The 20,927-nt window shown below is 43.8% G+C and overlaps 1 protein-coding gene across 2 annotated transcripts in view; it reads right to left on the bottom strand.

The window, feature by feature from the left end:
• Selp (selectin P) overlaps positions 1-18,587 on the bottom strand; it is a 35,616-nt gene extending 17,029 nt beyond the window's left edge. Inside the window, exons 1-7 of one of the 2 annotated variants that reach the window (XM_006250150.5) lie at positions 18,436-18,587; positions 8,886-8,976; positions 6,140-6,526; positions 4,849-4,956; positions 3,988-4,173; positions 2,225-2,410; positions 112-297 (exon numbers count right to left, since the gene is read on the bottom strand). In XM_006250150.5, the coding sequence (XP_006250212.1) occupies positions 112-297; positions 2,225-2,410; positions 3,988-4,173; positions 4,849-4,956; positions 6,140-6,526; positions 8,886-8,976; positions 18,436-18,438 (1,147 nt within the window). In that variant the 5' untranslated portion in view covers positions 18,439-18,587. The remainder of the gene's footprint in view (positions 1-111; positions 298-2,224; positions 2,411-3,987; positions 4,174-4,848; positions 4,957-6,139; positions 6,527-8,885; positions 8,977-18,435) is intronic. The other variant, NM_013114.2, reaches the window with a different exon arrangement.
• Between the last annotated feature and the right edge of the window lie 2,340 nt (positions 18,588-20,927).

Genomic DNA, 20,927 nt, shown 5'->3' with positions numbered 1-20,927 from the left:
CAAGCTGTCTGTGAATGAACGTCTGACAGATAAGCGAATGGTAGTGTCAAGTGTGCATAGTGCCTGAGAGGCTCCAAGGAATGGCTGAGGAATGATTCAATATCGCAGTACCTTCACAGACTGGGGCTGGGGCTGTCCACTGCCCCAAGTCAGCACAATGAATGGCATCATTTCCCATCAGCACGAATCCCTCTGTGCAGCGAAAAGTGCAGCTGCTGTTGTACCCGAATGCTCCTGTGGATGGGAAGCAGTCCATGCTCCCATGGAGGGGGCTCTCCAGCGGTTCGCATGCAATGGCTGAAGGGGAAATGGCAGATACGAAGTCTTTTTTAGAAGAGTCTCCTGCAAGATCCTGCCCATATCGTCACACAATCAAAACCTTAAATCTTTCTTTGTCGAAAAGGAAAACTACCCTTCCTATGTCCCCCTTTGCCTGCCCTTCTTCAGATCGCAGTTTTAATGTTACTTTCCTTCAGAAGGCATCCCTGTCCACCCTAACTGAGGGGTAAGACTCCTGTGTGGGCTCTCCCAGCCCCTGCACTGTGCTGTTTATGCATTGATGTAATTCTTCCTTTCACACCAGTCTCTTTGATGCTGTAGTAGTCATTCAAAACTGTATCTTGGAGCCCAGTACTCTGGTAAGGTCTGGGTGCTCATTAAATGTTTACTGGATTCTAAAAGAACAGATATAGAAAAAATAGGCTTATGAGGAAGCAGATGAAATGGTGTGGCTTTGTTGTACATGCCATGACCTAGTGTTGTATGATGAGTCCCTAGAACACAGGATGCTAGTCAGACATTGTTTGCCAAGGTAGTGCAGCTCAAAGTGAGTTTCTGCACACTGCTATGCTCTGTATGACCATAGTTCTGACAAAGTCTAGCTTCCTGGCACCTTTCTGGGCAGGTGTTACATCTCTAGATGTCTGCAGACTTGCAGAGCACGGATACCACTCTTTCACCCTGACCTCTAGGTTTTACATTATCAGAGCACATAAGGGTTCAATCTTCTGGTCTCTTCTTTTGCTTTATAGTAAAAAAAAATGAGAGTCAGAAATCTCACATGATCTCCCAAAGTCTATGTGTTGACAGGTATACATGCCTGTGCTTGTGCTTGTGTGTGTGTGTGTGTGTGTGTGTGTGTGTGTGTGTGTGTGTGTGTTCAGCTGTCCATGTGTGTTGGTGTGGAGGCCAGAGGTTGATGTTGGATGTCTGTTCTCCACCTCATTTCTGAGATAGAGTCTCTTATTGAGCACGGGGTTTGCTGTTGCAGCCAGTGGCCAGAGAACTCAAGGGATCTTCTCGTCTCTAGTTCCCCTGCTCAAATGCCGAGGTTACAGGCTCATGCCACCACTCCTGGTTTCGTGCTGATTCTGAAGTACAAATTCAGGGACTCATGCTTGAACAGCAACTACTTTACCCATTGAACCATTGCCCTAGCCTCTCCCAGAAGTCTCCCAGCTAATGGTGTTTGAGCCTGGCTTGTAAATCCAGGTTCTGGGAGTTTAGGAATCCAGGCTTCAATCTTCTACTCTCTCCCCCATCCCTACCCTATAAGATGAGGGGACAAAGTGTCCAAACACCACTCAATCTCCATGTATTCTATCCCCACAGCTATTCTACAATGCAGGTTCTCTTATTCCTTTGCAGAGCCTCCTTCCAAAGCTTCTGACCCCAGATCTCTCATCATCCCCGTAGCTACTGCTTTAACTTCTTCTCAAGCATAGGCTATTGCCCTGCAGAGGCACAGCCGGTGGGATGGGGGAGGGGATGTGATTAATGCAGGCAGAACCTGAAATAAGCAAATGCCCAAGGCTATCCCTGTGTTGTACACTTACCATTCTTTCTCTTCTTTGTCTTTAATTTTTCCTTTAGACAGGGTGTCATTATTTAGTCCAAGCTAGCCCCCAACTTATGGTGCAATCCAGGCTGACGTTTAATTTGCAGAAATCCTCCTGTCTTGGGCTCTCAAGTGCTGAGATTACATCCATGTGGCACCATGTCCTGCTCCTACTTGCTATTCCATTGTGTGCATTTCCTGTGCTTAATTCTTGCAATGCACCTGGCTACTCTTAGCCCCGTTTTGCAGATAAGAAATCTCACAGCATTCAGAGGTTGAACAAATACAATTCTAGAGAAGGTTGCCTTGACATTAAGAGTCCCTGGTCGTTCTACCATGGTAAGACGCTTTCTGGGTCATATTGAAAGCTGTAAAAAGTAATCTTACCTTCACAGGTTGGCAATGGTTCACTCCACTGACCAGAGTCAGTGCAGTGGAGTATGTCAGAGCCCCTCATCCGATATCCAGGCTGGCACTCAAATTTACAGCTGGAGTCATAGGCAAAGGCAGCCAATGGGTGTGTACAGTCCATGGTTCCATGGAGAGGGGCTTCCAGGCTCTGGCACTGCACAGCTAAACAGAAAAACCAACGAGAAAGAAATGGAAAAACAATCCAGGTGGACAGAAGCCATTTGCACAGAGAACAGCATGGCTCGGCCTATGGAAACTAGATGGAGCGGGGCAGATGTCCAGACATGGGGTACCAGATCTCAGAGTGACCTGAACCTTGTTAAAAAGTCCTCCAAGGGGTTGGGGATTTAGCTCAGTGGTAGAGCACTTGCCTAGCAAGCGCAAGGCCCTGGGTTCGGTCCCTAGCTCCGAAAAAAAGAAAAAAGAAAACAGAAAAAAAAAGTCCTCCAAGCTCTTAGCACTCTTTATGCTTTCTGCATTACAAGTCTGACCCTGAAGTTCATTTAGTATCTGTGCACTGATGCATTTGCCATCTTAGATAAAACATCTGAATGATGCATTATGTCTGTTCCTGAAGGTCTATGGATTGATATACATCTCTTATATGAGATGTATGAATGGCACCATTCTGAACCTGGGGATGAGGAGATAGGGAAAGAGTAGATCTTTCTATTTTGGTCATAGCAAAATAAGCCCTTTGCTTTTCCACTGACTGATCCCGTTTTCCAGATTTATACCACCTAGCTCGGAACTGGTGGAAGGAAACTTAAAATTGACAATTCAGGTTGGCTTCTCTCCAAGATGGCCAAGTTTCATTGATGCTACAACTAAGATGTGGGGGGTCGGGGATAGGATCTTGTATATTCCAATGTCCTGACACTTGCTTTGATACTCAGGACCTGGGACTCTCCCCACCCCAGGTGTTCCGTTGTTTCATCTCTGGCCATATTAAACAAGTCTCTCTCTTCCCAATGAAGCTACAGCTAGACCAGTGCTAGAATGAGTGTTCTTGCAGGACTGTTTTATAACCAGGCTTCCTCCTTCAGGGCTGCTCAGGGATGAGCATAAGGAGGCCAAGAATATGCATAGAGCTGTGACGTTCACTCTAGGACAAGTTTTATCCAGACTTAGGATGTGTTAGGATTCTGTGGCACTTATACTTTCTCAAAGTGTCAGTTAAGGTCATTCTTGGTTGGTTAAGTAGAACCCAAATGCCCATGCTTTACAAGTACCAAAAGGAAAGGAGTTCCTTTGCAATGTTTTCCCCTAGGGATTAAAAAAAATTAACCACCACCTCTAGGCAAGGAAGGAGAAGCATTGTGAAAAAGAAAATTCAGGTTAGCCTGCTTGGCTAATAACTGTGGTAACTTGAATTTCCATCTAATGCAGAACTTAATATTTCTTGAGGTTTTATCTTTTATCTTACTTTAAAAGATTTCATGTGTATGGGTGTTTTGCCCACATGTGTATCAGTATACTACGTGTCTGCCTGGTCCCTGCAAGAGGCCAAAAGAGGGCAATGGATTCCCTGGAACTGGAGTTATAAATGTCTGTGAATCGCCATGGAGGTGCCGGGAAATGAACCTGGATCCTCTGGAAGAGCAACCAGGGTTCTTAACCATGGAGACACCTTTTCAGTCCCTATTTCTCAAGTTTTTAACAGAAAGGCCACCATCCCCATTAATGATCTCCCAGGTTCTAATTATTTAGTATGGATGGAAAAAGTAAGGTTGATGTACCTTTACACTGCGGGGGATTATTTGTCCAGATTCCAGAGGCCAAACATTGCATCTCACTGGGTCCGTTCAGGTCATAGCCCTCAGGACAGCTGAAGGTGCACTGTGAGCTGAAGGAGAAGTCCCCCAGAGGGTGGCTGCAGTTCATGAGAACGTGTTGCGGGATGTCGAATTTTCCACACTCTTGGACTGTAAGGAACAAAATGGTGATATTTTCTTTTCTTATTGTAGCCCCACTCCGCTATATTTACAGTGAGCTGTAACTCTCCTTACCTTCTCTTCTTAGGCTGCTAGCCCCAGCCCTCCATCCTAGTCTAGTTCCTTTGTACTGCTAGCATCTTAGAAAATAGTCACTTTTTTTTGATGGCTCAATTCACTCAACATTTTTTATTTGACTATGTAAAACTAACTTTAAGGCTTTCATTTAGCATTTTTCAATGTTTATTTTTATTTTATGTGCACTGGTGTTTTGCCCGCATGTGTGTCCAGGTGAAGGTGTCGGGTCTTCTGGAACTGGAGTTACAGGCAGATGTGAGCTGCCTGCCATGTGGATGCTGGGAATTGAACCTGGGTCCTCTGGAAGAGCAGCCAGTGCTCTTAGCTGCTGAGCCATCTCTCCAGCCCTAAGGCTTCCTGTCTTTCTATTTCTTGTTTACTCCCTGAAATATCATGAGTGAATGTTCTCTTCAAGAATAAAGTGATTTTATCCCAAATGTTTGGAGACGATCGTATGAACGGGCAGTCAGCATTGGGGCTCTTATCTTTACTTGCTAGAGAGACTCCATCATAATTTACTTTCTGGCATCGTCTCTCACGTGAGAGCAGCCTTACTCTGAAATAACACCGCCCAGGTTTCAGCCTCACCGTATTCACACTCTGGCCCATAGAAGCCCGGGTAGCAGGAGCAGGTGTAGCTCCCAATGGTCTCGATGCACTCCCCTTGGCTGTTGCAAGACATGTCCTGGCAGGAGGCTGCGTGGATACAAGAAAGGTCAGAACCACAGACATTCACAGGAAACGAGACACAGATGCCAACCTCTCAGGAGCCATGTAGAGGGTCCACCCATGTCCCATGATGGGCATCGCAAGGCAAACAGCAATGGAAGGGCCCGGCTGACAATGTGACTAATGCTAAATAAACAAAGTGACACAAATGGAATTACATAAAGTGACCCTAGATGCAATTGACATTCAGTACTAGTAGGTATTCATTACAATGGTGTCTCTTGGGGGATGATTTTTATCTCAATCTGTATCTTCTTATGCTAATGCATCCTGGTGTAGAAAAGTTCTAGGTGTAAAATTTAGAAGACTGGTTTCTAGTCCTAAGATCATCACAGAAGTACTACAAGGCTCCTGATGGATGACATATTTAGAATTCCCAAACAAGGGCACAACTGTGTGTAGACCCAGAGCCACAAGGGCAGTCACAAATAGATGTGTGGACAGAGGAACTTACTCATGTCAATCAAGCAAAATGGGTTGTAGTTTTCTAACCAAAACTATCTATGCCCTGAGGCCAATTTTTACTCCAAGATTTGGTGGTGTCACTGGTGGGGTGGCCACACACTGTTTCCAGGACATTTAACAACATGTCTCCAGGGAGGAGATCAACAGAGACTGGAAGAATAAATCTTCTCATGATCAAAGCAAGCAAACTTAATATCTCATTGCAATATTCCTGTCTACCTGTCATCATGTCTCTCCCACGGGGAGCTTCTATACATCTTAGGGTACAAAGTGTCAGTCACTGTCTGGAATTATGTGTTGTTTAGCATGGATCATATCAGCGTTTTGGAAAATTGCACCTTGTTGCCTGGTACAGAAAAAGCACCACAATGTTAGTAATTCTTGATGTATTTTATATCTTGTAACCTTTTTTTTGAAATCAGGGTCTTGATAAACCTTTCCTGAGCACAGCGTCATCAGTAATAAGGAGGGTGGGCTGGGCGATACTAAAGACCCTTCTAGTTTCAAGTAGGTGGTTTTTCGCTAATCCTGATCTTATGTTCTTCAAGGTGCTCAGTAATACTGAGTAGCTCTGCACTTTCTCATGCCCGACTTTGTGCTCCCATGTTCCTGACTCAGTGGTTACACTCCTCATCCAGGAAAGGCATGTTTTTAAGAGACGGCGTCGGCTCAGGGGAGGTCTCACCTGTGTAGCACAGGGCCCGCTTTCGTTTAAAGCAGGGCTCATCATTCCACTTGCCAGGGGCCGAATTACTCTTGATGTAGATCTCCACACAGTCCTGGTTGTTCCTCTTGTTGTTGGGCTCGTTGTCTGCCCAGTTCTCAGCCTCCGCCGTGAGAGTCTTATTGGTTCCCACCCAGGTCCACTTATTGTTGATCTTTCGGATACCAATCCAGTAGTAAGAGTTGACGTATGGGATGACGTCATTGAGGTGAGCGATTTCATTCTTGTTCTGGATGGCCACTAAGTCTGTGAAGTGCCTCTTGCAGAATGCCCGTGAGTTATTCCATGAGTATGCTTTCGTGCTGTAGTTATAGGTCCACGCGGCCACTTCCTTCTGATTTACAAGCTCTGGAGGTCGGAAATGGGCACCAGGTTAGTATCATTCACTGGGCAGAGTCTAATCCTAAGCTTACTTTCGCAGATAAGATAGATGAATAGCTCACCAGAAGATGGATATCAAGAACAAGGTTATTTTCTGCCTGATTTAATTTTAGGGGGAAACTTCTCAGTGTTTTCTATTTTTCACTTAAAAGTGAACACAAAGCCAGAACAAGAAAGCACTCTCTTCTAAAAGATTTTGGGTGTTGGAGGAATGGCTCTGCAGTTAAGAGGACTGACTGCTCTTCCAGAGGTCCTGAGTTCAATTCCCAGCAGCTACGTGGTGGCTCACAGCCATCTATAATGGGTCTGATGCTCTTTTCTGTTGTGTCTGAAGACCACAAAAGTGTATTCATATACATACAATAAATAAATCTTAAAAAAAAAAAAGATTGTGGATGTTAAAAAAATTTGGGATCCCAAGATATTGGAAACAGAAGAGAATTAACTTAAAGGCCATCCAGTCTACTCTCATTTTAAAAAACAAAGAAGACATACGAGTTGTTTGTCCAAAAGCTCATATAGAACAGCACATGAATTATTCCTGCTCCTGGCCGTGGACAGTGAGGTGCTTGTCTGTGATCTAGAACCTCCTGATGGCTCGGTCTCAGGGCCGCCATGTTTACTTTCTTCCTGATAGAACACCTACTTCTTTGTTTATCTGGGTTTGTTGAGTCACGTCTTACAGCACAGCTGGGGCTGGCCTGGAACTCTGCCTCCACCTCCCAAGTACTGGAATCCCAAGCATGCACCACCGAGCCTGGTGACTTCCTTGCCTTGCCTTTGTGGCCTTCCTACTATGTTGGTGACCTTCCCCTTCATCCCTGTTAAATTTCTCATCTTCTGCTTTTCTTTTTGGCTTCAGGTAAACTTTGTCTTTCTCCTTTTAGGCTTCCCCCTTTCTTATTTCCCTGTGGTGTATTGTGTTTCTATAATGTGACCCATACCCAGCACTCTGAATCCAGTTGATTGTGGGTCCTTCTTTATCATGAATCACAGTGTTTGACCCTAAACAGCCATTCAGTAGATGCCTGGTGAGTTAGTGAGTTGCTGTAGGGCTTTGGCAGGGTTAGCGTTAGAAACATTTCCCAATTCACAGCCCCACATTTTACATCTCTTAGCTGTTTCTCCTTGATAAATTATCTCCTCCAAATCTACGTATTCAGGCATTTAAATGGACTCTTTTTTGGTAAGTGCTTATGCTATCAAATGAGATAAATAAAATGTGTTCCCTCTGATACAGAGGCTGTTATGGGAGCCGGAAGGAGCTCACAGGGCAGAGAGGCCAGTTTGCCAGAAGAGGTGGACAATGCCAGCAATCAGTCTTGGAAAAAAACTCCTTTCCTGTTTACAGAGTTCTGTTTCTATTTGACTCTCCCCTCCACTACCCCTTGAGGACCGGCCATATTTCCACCTTCCTCACTAGTACCTGTGGTGTTGTTTTTGCCTTGAGGCTTTCCTCTGGAGGCAAGCAGGCATGACGTACACAGCTGCAACCTCAGTGCTTAAGAGGCTGAAGCAGAAAAGTCACAAGTTTGAGGCCAGTCTGATCTACATGGCCTGACCTATCCAAAATGGAGGAGGAGGAGGAGGAGGAGGAGGAGGAGGATGAGGAGGAGGAGGAGGAGGAGGAGGAGGAGGAGGAAGAGGAGGAGGAGGAGGAGGAATTATTTTGACATAGCCTGCATTGCACTACTGTTTAATCAACTTGTTTCAAGTCTGCTACCCAAAAGCTTCCTGTGATGAACGTATCAATATCATATATCAAATCACTTACTTTGACTTTGAAAAAAGTTACTTTTGTTTTTCAAAAAGATTTTGTGTGTGTGTGTGTGTGTGTGTGTGTGTGTGTGTGCGCGCGCCCATGTATGCTTATGTGCTCTCCTTGTGTACAGATAGTAGCCAAAGCAGGAGAGTGTCAGGTCTCTGGGAACTGGAGTTATAGGAGGTTGTAAACCACTTGATCTAGGTGCTGGAAACTAAACCTGGGTCTTCTGGGAAAACAGCAAGTGCCCTTAATGGTTGAATCATCTTTCCAGCCTCCAAAATTATGTTTCAAGAAATGCAAATGTTTTTGCGAATCACTGAGAATGCAGAGGGCCTGTGTCTGCCTTTCCAAATGAGGATGTTGATGCTGGATGCAAAAGCTTGTGGGTTCTGAAGCCTTGTAGACCAGTGCAGTGGTGTCAGGGTGTTTTCCTGTCAGGACTCTGGGTGGGAAAAGTTTCCCCATGCCTCCCAGCAGGCTACTGCCCTAAACTAGTCTTACTTGGCCTTGGGATCTCTCCTAATTACTCAGGATCAGGTGAAGAGTGAACCTAGCATTTACCAGAGATCAAAGCACTGAGCCAGACAAGCTGAGCGGCTCCCAGGACCACACTCCGGAGTCTTGGCTTCCAAGAACCTTTTGGGCAGCCGGCCTGAAACAAAAAAGAAAACGTCCCTTTAGTATCTATGAACAACCAATGAAATGGTAGAAATTCGGTTGATGATCACTAGGGTAATTCTGATTCCCAGCAGGAGGGCGTTAGAAACCTTCTACTTCCTTCTGATTTCTCATCACTCTCCTGAATCCTATTCTAAAAAGGCTGTGAAGATCGTATCAAACCTATTGGCTTTTAAAGATTTTTTGGGGGGCAGGTAAGTTCTAGAAATGATCATCTTGTCTGAGTTCTTATTGCACACAGTAATACGAACTTGTGAGACGTCCAAATGACATCTTACGAATGACAGCTGCAGATTTTGACCCATGAGCTGTCTACCTGACATTCTTACTTGCAAACACCTCTAACATTTCAAATTCATACTGAATTACCTTTGGGGGTGCAGAGTGTGAGGCATACCAAGGTGAGCAGGGCTTCCAATAGCCATCCAAAGCAACTCTCACATTATCACCAATTTAAAACCGGGACTTTGTATTTAAATGTGGTGTTTCTACTCCTTAGGAGAAATAACCACCTAAAACCATTATTGTAGAGAAATTCTGAATTGCCACAGAGCACACTGCTGTAATGGATGATACCTGGCACACTGTACAGTGACGTATGACGTACGCTGCTGACCATAGCCTGACCAGATACCAAGATGTGCACAACTCAGATCAAAGCCAGTCTTTTGGACAGTGGTGGTTGGCTTTGCAAGCTTGGACCTTCCTACTTTGATGTTTCTGAATTCTGGATTTTGTAAATATATGTAGTATTTTCCTAAATCAGAACATTGCCCAGCTAACTTATGGATAATCAACTCTCCAACCCATAATTTGTAGTATATTTGTCATAGCTTAATTGTGTGCTAAAAATAATTGTAGTACTGATGACATTAAAAAATTGATCTGCAGAAATTTATGGTTCCAGATAATTAAAGATATTTTTTATTTTATATATATGTGTGTGTGTGTGTGTGTCCATATATATCTATATATATGCATATACTTACATATATATGAGGTTAACATTTTGTAGAGGAAGTATAGAATGGGACTTGGGATTTCAGGAGAGAAAGTGAATAGTAGAAATGTTCTTGTTATTAAACGTTGCTTGTGGTTTGTGTTACCGGCTCACTCTAATATTTAGTTACTTTTGTCGAACGTTAAGAAAGAATACAACAGCTTTCTAAAGAGCTATGCTTATATTATTCTAGAAATCCAATTATAATTTTAAAATTTATGAAGAAGATCCTTATCTCTCTGCCTAAAAGGGAAGGGAAATTACACAGTTTTCAAAAAAAATTGGAGATGTGAAAAATGTATTATTGATGAACACAGCAATGCGGTCTGATGCAGGGACCCAGTGTTGACTTTGACACTGGGCTGGGTTCCCACTCTGAGGATCATGACAGTTTTACATCATTTGCTGTTGTACCTGTGCCCTTGGGAATGTCCCACCAATGACATTTATAAGCATTTGGGGGTCCCTGGGATACACCTAAACGAGGGTACGAGGAGAGTGAGTTGATGAGGCTCCTAACTGACTTTTTATCATCAGGCATATGTGTACTCATTGTTTTCTGTATTCACTTAGCTAAACTTTTTTTTTTCTTTTCTTTTTTTCGGAGCTGGGGACCAAACCCAGGGCCTTGCGCTTGCTAGGCAAGCGCTCTACCACTGAGCTAAATCCCCAACCCCTTTACCTAAACTTTTAAATAAGCTTTTGTTTAAACACAATCCCCAATGGAGGTACTTCCTATTCTGAGTTGTCTGTTTATTTGTATAAACTTTTAAGCAAAACCTTGTTTAAACTAAAATTCCCCCAACTAATTTTCTACTGTACGTGTGTGTGTGTGAGTGTGTGTGTGTGTGTGTGTGTGTGTGTGTGTGTGTGTGTGTGTAGAAGTTTGGTTTGAAGCAATGCATGGTATAAAGAAAAAAAAGGTAGGTGCTCTCATCAAGTCACAACATCCAATCTTTGCACCCTGTCTCAACATCTGTTCTTCAAAAAATCACCCACGATTCATCTTCCTGGGCTAATACGGTCCTGTCAGAGAAGCAAGGTTTACGACCAAATCAATTCAGTGCTTCGCAGGCACCTCTATAGGCGTTCTAGCCAACCCTAGACCTGTCCGATGGTCACCCCTTCCCGCCAGTGAGTTTAAGTGATTTGCCCAAGTTGACTAGCCAAATGCACATTAGTCTCGCAGGCCCACGGACTTCAGAAACAGTGAAGAAGATGTTGATTTGGAGAGATCAGACTCCAAAAGGCTCATAGATCCATGTATCTTTTTTTGGGGGGGGTGGTAATTCTCAGGTAGTACAGGCTAACTTTAAATTTGTGATAACAGTCAGTTCCTCAGTCTCCTGCCTCCATCTGCCAAGTGCCAGGATTAAACCAGGATGCTCTGGTGGCTCTCCTCACTCTGACCATACTTACTGCACCCCAAAGTCAAACCTACGTGCCAGCAGTCAGGTTGCCCCTTGATTTAATGGTAAGTGACATAACTGTCTACGTGGGTATGGTGGTGTTTCAAAGTCTTACTTAGAAATAATTTTCTTTCTAAATGCCCTTAGGGTGGCGGTGGCTTTTTATATCCGATCCTGTCCCACAGCACAGTTTTAAGGACAGTATTGGACCTAGGATGATGAAGAGTTAAGGACTCTGCATATCTGACTAAGCGAGTGTTGAAACAGGAGGAAATGCCTCTCAGGAAAAGCAGCCATGTTCTCTGCTAATCTTTAACATTGCCTGGCAGCCTGCTTCAAACTGGAAGTGGCTGGAAAGGACTCTAGGACGGGGTCATTTGAATAACATCCTGTGACTGCATAGATTTTGTATAAGCATCCTGGCTATCTGATGTCTGATAGTGGCTGTGGAGAAAAAGGAGAGAGCAGAGAGAGTGGGAGAAGAATCTTTGCCCTCTGGCCTCCCGTTTGCAGGAAGAGGCAGCAGCATGCCGGAGTCCCATGGCTTGCAGGTGGTGTGCAGAGCTGTCCACAGAGAGAGGAGCACGGCTCTGCAGTTAGAGGCGATGTGCCTTCTTGGCCTCTGACTGCCTGTCCAGATACCCTTGGCTTTCTCTGCTTCCTCTGTAGCCAAAGGTTTTCAACTCCCTTTGTTTTCAGGCCACAGTTTCCACCTACTTATCAAACTGCTCTTCTGAACCTTATCATGAACTTGCAAATCACCCATTTAAACAAAGCTTTCTCTCTTTATCTCTCTTGAACTCTGTAGAGCAGGATTTGCTGCAGACCAACCCGTTTTGCTTAACATACTGTTTCTCTAATGTCTTGAGCAATTTTTCTGAGTGTTTCTTTGACTCTTCCTCAACTCTGCCCTTGGTGAATTCCAGCTTCCATGGTTCTACCTTCTTCTTTTGCTAGACCTCAGGGTCATCTTTTTGCATAGGTCCCCAATCAGCATCTCCATTTCTGGCCTTGCTCTAGAATATGAGGCTCCCAGCATGAATACTGAGTAGACAGGGGACCATGCACATCACCATGTCCCAAAGAGACTATGGCAGCATCTGAAACAAACAGCTAACTGTGGTGCCTATTAGCATAACAAAGTGCCTGTGGCTCCTCTCAGCTCTCCTCACCAGGCCCTCTTCCCCAGCTTCTGTTCTGGTTCCTATAAAAACCTGCCATTACAACCTTGTGTTCTTGGTTCTCTCTGTCTCTCTGTCTCTGTTTCTCTCTCTGTCTCTGTTTCTCTCTCTCTGCCTCTCTCTCTCTCTCTCTCTCTCTCTCTCTCTCTCTCTCTCTCTCTCTCTCTCTCGGCTCCTCTCTTTGCTTGTTCTAGTCCTCTTTGCTTTCTGGACTTTTATCTTCCCTTCCCTTCCCTTCCCTTCCCTTCCCTTCCCTTCCCTTCCCTTCCCTTCCCTTCCCTTTCCTTCCCTTCCCTTCCTTTCCCTTCCTTTCCCTTCTTTTCTTCTCTTGCTCCTCGAACCTTTCCTCTCATGGCCCAGTTCAATCTGGCTGCTTTCTAATTCAATCTGGCTGTATTCTCCCTCATATCTACAATAAAAACATCTTCCTCAACCATACCTTGGAGCCATCATGTCCTTGTTTTCATTTAAGGTGACACACTAGTGGGGATACCCAAGGGCGAGAGCTATTCACAAGTAAGTCTGAATCCCTGGCCATGGAAAAGCAAATACTTAATGACTGACATCCAACTAACAGTTGGATGAGTGCGTGAAATAATAATGACCAGGAGATGCCTACCTGAAAGACAGAACCTGTTAAAATAGTAAATGAGTAATAACCATAATTTAGTACCGATGATGGCAATAGAGATTGTGTCTTAGTCAAAATGTTATAGACTTTGAGGAAGACATAAAAAACCCAATATTGGGGCTGGGGATTTAGCTTAGTGGTAGAGCGCTTGCCTAGCAAGTGCAAGGCCTGGGTTCAGTCCTCAGCTCTGGAAAAAAAAACAAAAACCAATATTTTTGATTGTAAGCCTGGCCTTTAACAGCTGAGCCATCTCTCCAGCCCCCAATATTCTTATTTAATCTACTCCTGACAGTAGCAGATTTATTGAGAGACATCTCTAGGAACCTAATATGCAACATGAACATATAGGTAATAAAAATATACTACCTGTGGATTATATGTGTTAAGTGAGACATTAGCTGTTCTTACCACATAAAAAAATAATAAAATAAAATTGAGCAACTGTGTGAGATAATGGAAAAAAAAATCTGCTTCATACAGCAATTATTTGACCATTTGTATGTATCCCATTACATCGTGCTGTATACTTTAAATACCCACAATAAAATTCATTTTTAAAAAGTGAATTATGGATTACTCTATACACATGAATGAATAATGACATTTGAAGTAAACTAAATGAACCAATATAAATAAAGTGACAATGCTAAGAGAGTGACTGGAAATAAGGTAGACGTGTGCTAAATTAAAAAAATAATGGAGGAAATCAAATATGTATCCCTGACACTTTCCATCATGCTCTTTGATGTGAGAGAAACAAGAGCAGGATGGCCCGTCTCCTGCATCCCCAGAGGAGATTGACTGACTCTCTTAACTCCGTGTAGATTTGTTGTAGGAGTAAGGGGAGAAGCAGGGAGCTGTGGGGATGTCCCATAGGTGGTGTGCCTCAAGAACCCTAGAGGATAGGAAATAGCAACCACTAATTCAAAGAAAAGCAAGTTTCAATGTAACTTTCCGGTTTACAAGTGACTCTGAAAGGCTCTGGCACTGAAGGAAGTTCATACAACCAATGCCAATTCTTATAGTCAAACAGTTACATTGACCTACATCACCATGGTGACCTGAACTCTCCCATCAAGTAGGAGCAGAAAGGAGGGACCAAGAATCTTTACCTTTTCTGAACCCTTTATAACAACCTACCATCAAATCCTAATGACTTTTCCATCTGGTCAGAAACCTGGACACTCACCAAACTTTCACTTGAATTGTCATAGGGCTGGCTTAAATGTTATTATTTCTTTTCTGGAGCTGAGAAATCAGCTTTGATTAGCCTCTTTTCCTGAAGATTACCTATTGCTAACTCTCTAAAATGCAATCAAAACAAGTCTTCTACTCTCTCTCTCTCTCTCTCTCTCTCTCTCTCTCCCCCCCCCCTCTCTCTTTCTTTCAGTGCTGGGATCAAACACAGGACCTTGTGAATGCTAGGCAAATTCCTGATGTTGAGGTATATCCCCAGCAAGAATGATATTTGTAACATAATATGGCCACATTGCTCTATGACTTAAAGATCTTTAAATGTTTCCGCGTCTCTAAGCAACACATTCAAACTCTTCAAGATGCACCAAGAAGACCCTTGAAAACATGGCTCCCTCCTGCTTGATGATTCTCTCCTGACCTTACTTCTCAGCCACCCACATCCTTTTGATAACACTATAAGATGTTTTAATTTCTGAAATGCATTGTTTTTTCCCTATGTTTTTACACCAACAGTACCCATGTGTGTCAACCCAACTCCCTGAGTTCTTAATTTTTTTCCTTAAAGGAACTTTGCTATCAAGACCACTTCCTTCTCCATACCAAACAACCACTCCCTAGTTATTCTCTCTGGGTTTTTCCCCATTGGTTGTTTTAACAATGACTAAATTCCTAAAATACCTCAGGCACATTTCCAGGGAGAAGAGTTAAAATCATGAAACTAGATTCAGTTTCTATCCTCATAGAATGGACATGTATCATAGCACTAAACAGATATGAAAATGCAGGGCAGTAGTTGCTCAGGGAAGAATTAAAGGAAGACTGTGTGACAGACTGACCATGAGCTATGTCAGACAGGGACTTCAAGGCAGCCCTCTGCAGGAAAGTGACATCTAATCCAATAGCAAAATGATCAGGGGAAACTGTCAAGTAGGAAGCAGGGAGGAGAACACGGAAGCCTTTAACACAGGTAATGCCAAACATTGTAAAGAAAGAAATGAGCTAGAATGGACAGCGTAAAGGGCAGGTGGCTGTGATAGGAAAGGAGTTGAAAGATAAAGCTAGGTCTGGGAGACAAAGCAAGGGATGAGATCCTATTCTGAGTGTGGGAAGAGGTCAGTGGGCAACTTTAAAAGAAGTATGATGTGGTCTGGCTGATAATAAAAACAGGGGCCCTGGAGAGTAATTGAAAAAGTAGCTTGAGGCCAGGTCTTGTATCAAATGCCAGTCAGCAACAGGGGAGCCACCTTCAGGGCCCTGAATAGAGCAGACCAGTGAAAAGATGTATCTAGCAGTGTTGTTGAGTGGAGACAAGAACCCTAGGCTACAAAAAGCAACTCTTGTTAACTGTGTCCCTGAAGGAAGTTAAAGAAGAATTGATGTGCTGGAGTCAATGGGAATGGAGAAGGGAAGGAAGATAAGAACAACGTCAGGCCATAGGACCAAGGCATATGTCACAAGGCATTGCAACATTGTAACAGTTCCGATCCTAGCGCCCCAGAGTTCCTGGATGGTAATGGTAGAGGGCCAAGATCCTAGCAGTCACCCACCCTCCCCCATCAAATAACACACAGAAAACGGCTTGTCTCTAAGTCGAGCAGATTTCAAATAAATACAAGATGCGTCCCATGATCCGACCACTCAGAATCTAAGCACTTAAGTTAGACCAGTCATGACATTATGTTAAACGAAATAGTAACATTAAAATAAAACACAGTTTTTAAAACACTACAAGATCTTAGCTGAGTTGCATCCCTGTGTTTTCTTTGCATTCGACATTGTAAAGCATCTGACTTGCTTTTCCAGCAGAGACATTAGACAAGGTAGTGGCTGTCATCATAAAAACCAGCCTCCCCGTGGGCTTTGCTCAGTACTGCCTCCTATGCCAAAAGTCACGTGTGTGTGTGTGTGTGTGTGTGTGTGTGTGTGTGTGTGTGTGTGTGTGTTTTGTTTGTTTTTTGCTTTTGGTGATGTGACTAGTAATCATTTCTGTTCAGAACTTTAAAGATGCATATTCTAAGAGCTGATTGCCAGCCTAGAACAACATGGAGCCGATAAAGTAGAAGGAACTGTAGAAACTGGAAGGCGGAGCCTAAAGTAGTTAACTGTTTACATGACATGATCCTGAGCTGTTCCTTGGCCTGCAAAAGCCTTGACAGAAATCAGGATAATGTAACTGTAAATCCCTAAGCAGGGGCCGTTCCCTGTGAGCTGGCTGAAAATGTCCCACATGATACCCCTTAACTTCATTCTCTTGGGTCCGAAGTGAAGCCGCTATCTAAATATGAAGCAGATTTCACACAGACAGACTGAGCTTCCTGAATCCTAAGAGACAAATGTGCTCGGGGAGGAAGGAATCTGAATTATTACAATCAATGCTGGGCTGGGTCCTTAACACTTCACGGCAGAGCCTAGACTACGTTCCAGATAGAGCCGAGGAACTCCTGAGTATAACACACAGGAGGGAAATCTTAAGGGTCTCCTGGAAGCCACACAAGTCCAGGAACCTTTGCACAGTTGTCTATGAAGGTCAGCTTATATGGATATTTTCATCTAGGTCAGGAACTGCAGCTTTCATCAGAATCCTGAACAATGCCACCATCTATGCCACCATGTCTTTGAACTAGAAAAGGATGCCAAAAAGAATAGAAGGAAGAGATTGATGGCTCGTTTGCTTATGTCAACCAATTCAGAAGAATGACATGCTAAAAAACACAAGGAATCCTATTTTTTTTGCCATAGTGATTGAAAGAGTGCAGGCTCAAATGTCATCCTGGGTCTCTATTTTACTAACCAGACACACACACACACACACACACACACACACACACACACACACACACACACTGGCACACTGGTGAGGGGTGATCTCTTCCCTTTAAGTACTGCAAGGGTGTGTTGCAGTGAGGTGAGAGGGAGAGGAGTGATAGAATCATGAGGTAAGCATGGCTTTCTTTTGCAGTGCTGTATAAAGGTGTCTAAAAATCAATACCCTTCTGCTACCTCCTTAAGTACAGACTAGAAGATTTCAGATTCTGAGACTATGTGAGACACTCCTAGTACATTAAAAATACACATGATAGTACCCCAACTATGCATGTTTTATCCAAAGTCACTGTCCCGAGTTCAAAATACCTGGTTATCTTAGGATCTCCCCTCAATCCCTGACCTCACTATACCTCTGGAGTTTTCTCTTTCTTAAAGCAGTAGTTAGAATTTGCTAATCACTTACACACCAGCCTCAGATATAAATGCTCTTCAGTGCAACCTTATTTAATCTTTACTATGGTGGTGTATAAGAATATTATCATTACATCCCATTTGCATATGGGGAAACTGGGTTAGTAACACGAAAGATAGACATTTAGATCAGAACCATGTGGATAGTCTGGATTGGTCCTAGAAAACTACCAGTATTTAGAGAATGGGTTAGGAAGGATGAGAGTTAGAAGCTGTTCCGTGGTAGATATGCCCCAAGGCCCTTTCTCAGCCTTCCATTCATCCCAGAGAGAAAGGCAGACTTAGCGAAGAGGTGACATCCTTGCCAAGATCTGCTCCAAGGAGTTCCTGCAAGTTCCAGTGGAAAAGCAGCCGCGGTGTAGACAGAGAATGATAGCAACATCATCAAGTTTAAAGAGTGTGGTTAAATGCCTGCCCTCTGTAAGCCACAATGGTTCTATTTGTCAAATGGAAGTTATTCAAACTTCTAAGAACTTTGGAAGAATCAAAATGATCAGCCGGCTTTTAAAAATGCTTACAAACTAACCATGATGCTGTGCACCTACAAGCCTTGGCTACCTGGGAAGCTGAGGCAGGAGGATAGTACATTTAATGAGTCAAGGTAACGAGACCCCATTTCAAAAAGAGAGGGGAAAATGCCTGCAAATTCTACCTAGGCCATTCAACACAAAGCCCCAGGGCTAATGCTGGTCCTTACTTTCTGAACCTTTCTTCTGTCTGCTTCAGCCACAAACCACTTCGACTCCTCTAATTCCGATACAGAGAAAAACAAACTTACCATGTCCTCTCCGACCCGTCTGGCTTTCTTCCCTCTGGCCAAGCCACACTTCTTATACTTTTGCTGCCTCCCCTTGGTGTCAGGCTGCCTTGCAAAACAACTTCCTATTCGCTTTCCAGAAATTTATCACGGCCTTTCCCCTGATGTTAGACTGTTGATACTGCAGAGCAGAGTTGGCAGTTTCCAAGGAGCGGCTGCCAGGGGGCCAGTAGGTCAACCCTTCCACAGGAGACTGTCTGGAGACAGGCGCAGGTGTGAATCATGCCTGGCCATCCCAGACTGAGCAAGGCAGGAACAGGACCCATGCACCCAGGGGTCAGGTTTCCTTTGATTATGATATGAGTTCCAATGTAAGGTCGTAAGGTTTGGAAGACCTGCTTTGTACTCGTCACAAGTTCCCTCTGTAAATTCCAGTTAATGGAGATGCCAAAGAATGTTTTAAGATTCCAGTAGACTTCTGAGGGGACAAGGCAGAAAATAGAAGTAAAAATAAAAAAAAAACCTAAGCAGATAGAAAAGGGAAAATCCAGGGAGCGTTTCTAACACTTGGGGACTATTGCTGGAAATGGTTTTGAAGTGATATATAGAGCAGGCATGGGCGATCTGAGAACTCTGTCTCTCACGTCAAAAGAGGAAGGATAGAAAGGTGTGGTGGCACCTGCCTGTAATCCCGGAAGTCGAGCGATGGATAGAGGAGGGTTCTGAGTTCTAGGCAAGAATGGCTAGGTAAGCAGACCCTGCCTCCGTAAAAACGGGAAGGGCTAGTATTTCTTTTCTCGTGGAGAGTGTAGCATGTGGGGCCATGCATTCTGTTAGTGCAGTAGTTAGGATTTGGTCCATACATTTAAACTTCTTCAGACCTGTTCTTACTCCGTTTGTAGTCATCTATTGGGCTAATTAATTAATAAACTAAAAACTAAATGAATTCGATTCTCTACACTACCTCCTCAATTGCTAATCAGGATGATAATGATGGGTCTTACCTCACAGAGCTTTGTGAAATTACAGAGACTGATACAAGGAGAGGGCTTGACATAAGAGCAGACACACAGTAGGTGTTCCAAAAATGTCGCTAGTCATGGCTACTTTCCTGGTGGGCAATAAAGTAAAAAAACTAAATGTTCTGTATCGAGTTGGAAAAGAAACCTCACACTTTATCCTTTTGAATTCTGGTTAACAGTGTTGGCTATTATTTTTTTTCACTCTCTCTAGGATTGTTACAGTTTCTGCACAGACATCTCAAGGATAGGTTCGAAATTGGGGATGATAGAATCTGGGAAAAATTCGAAAGGTAAACATGAATTAAGGAATGTGTGAAGCTGCTTTCCATCTCCGGGATTTAGGACCAAGGCAAAGACTCGAATACACAGTTAAGGTAGAAAGGCTGTTACACTACCCAAAGACTATACACAGACTGACCCAGGGCTCCGACTGCTTATGTAGTAGAGAAAAGCCTTTTTGGGGCACCAGTGGAAGGGGAAGCCCTTGGTCCTGCCAAGGTTGGACTCCAGTGCAGGGGAATGTTGGGGGGGAGGGGTAAGTGGGAGTGGGTGGGGGGGGACACCTTTATGGGGGAGGGGGAGGGGATAGGGGGTTTATGGACCTGAAACCGGGTAAGGGGATAACATTTGAAATGTAAATAAAGAAATATATCCAATAAAAAAAGACATTAGTGAAAAAAAAAAGAATGGCTTTTTAAGGAGGTGGTCATGAAGAATGTCCATGGATGAATAAGGGAAGCCAACTAAGAAAAAGAATGGGGCAACTCTGAGGTTTTGTGACACTAGGATTTAGAGTCCACACCCTAGAGCCAGACTGCCTGCCTGCCTCCCTTGATAACCAACTGTATGAGGTAAGCTACTGACTTGTTCGTGACTCAGTCTCCTCAGCCGTGTGAATGAAGAAGGATAACAGTCCCCAAGCATGGGAATGTTAGGGCAATTAATTATATATTCTCAGTGTTCGGAATAATACCATGCAGAGTGCTGAGCATGTTGTAGGCGGTGCTAGCTCATACTCTGCTCCATTAAAAGAAGACTCTCAGTCAGGCACGAGGGAGGAAGCTTTGTATAAGAACAGATTCCTACTGCAAATGTGCCCGTTTTCTACCAAAAAATAGATGTCTATGGAGAGTAGATGATATTGAATGGCAGTATTAGAAATGCAGAGAATTTTCTAGACAGGAAAGATGGTAGGGCATAAAATTCTAGACTTTGTACTTTCTGACATCATCCCCCCAGTACAGACATCTATCCACAGATCAGCACAGCCCTGGGGAGGGCACAAAGGCTCATGTAAAACTCCTCAGGATCACGGTGGAACAAGACAACAGAGGTTACATACCCAGAGAAAATGAGAGGTGATGCCTGGGGCACATAGAAATGAGAGGAAAGGCTGAGGTGTTCACCATCAGCCATGGGCCTCAGTGCCTTTGGTGGCCCCATTGTCCCCTTGGTGGCCCCATTGTCTACAAAAGACATTGGCATTGTTTC

The sequence above is a fragment of the Rattus norvegicus genome, chromosome 13 (assembly GCF_036323735.1).
Source record: "Rattus norvegicus strain BN/NHsdMcwi chromosome 13, GRCr8, whole genome shotgun sequence".
Taxonomy (NCBI): Eukaryota; Metazoa; Chordata; class Mammalia; order Rodentia; family Muridae; genus Rattus; species Rattus norvegicus.
Note: the sequence above shows the minus strand (reverse complement) of the source record. Positions and strands in the feature narration are given on the sequence as shown.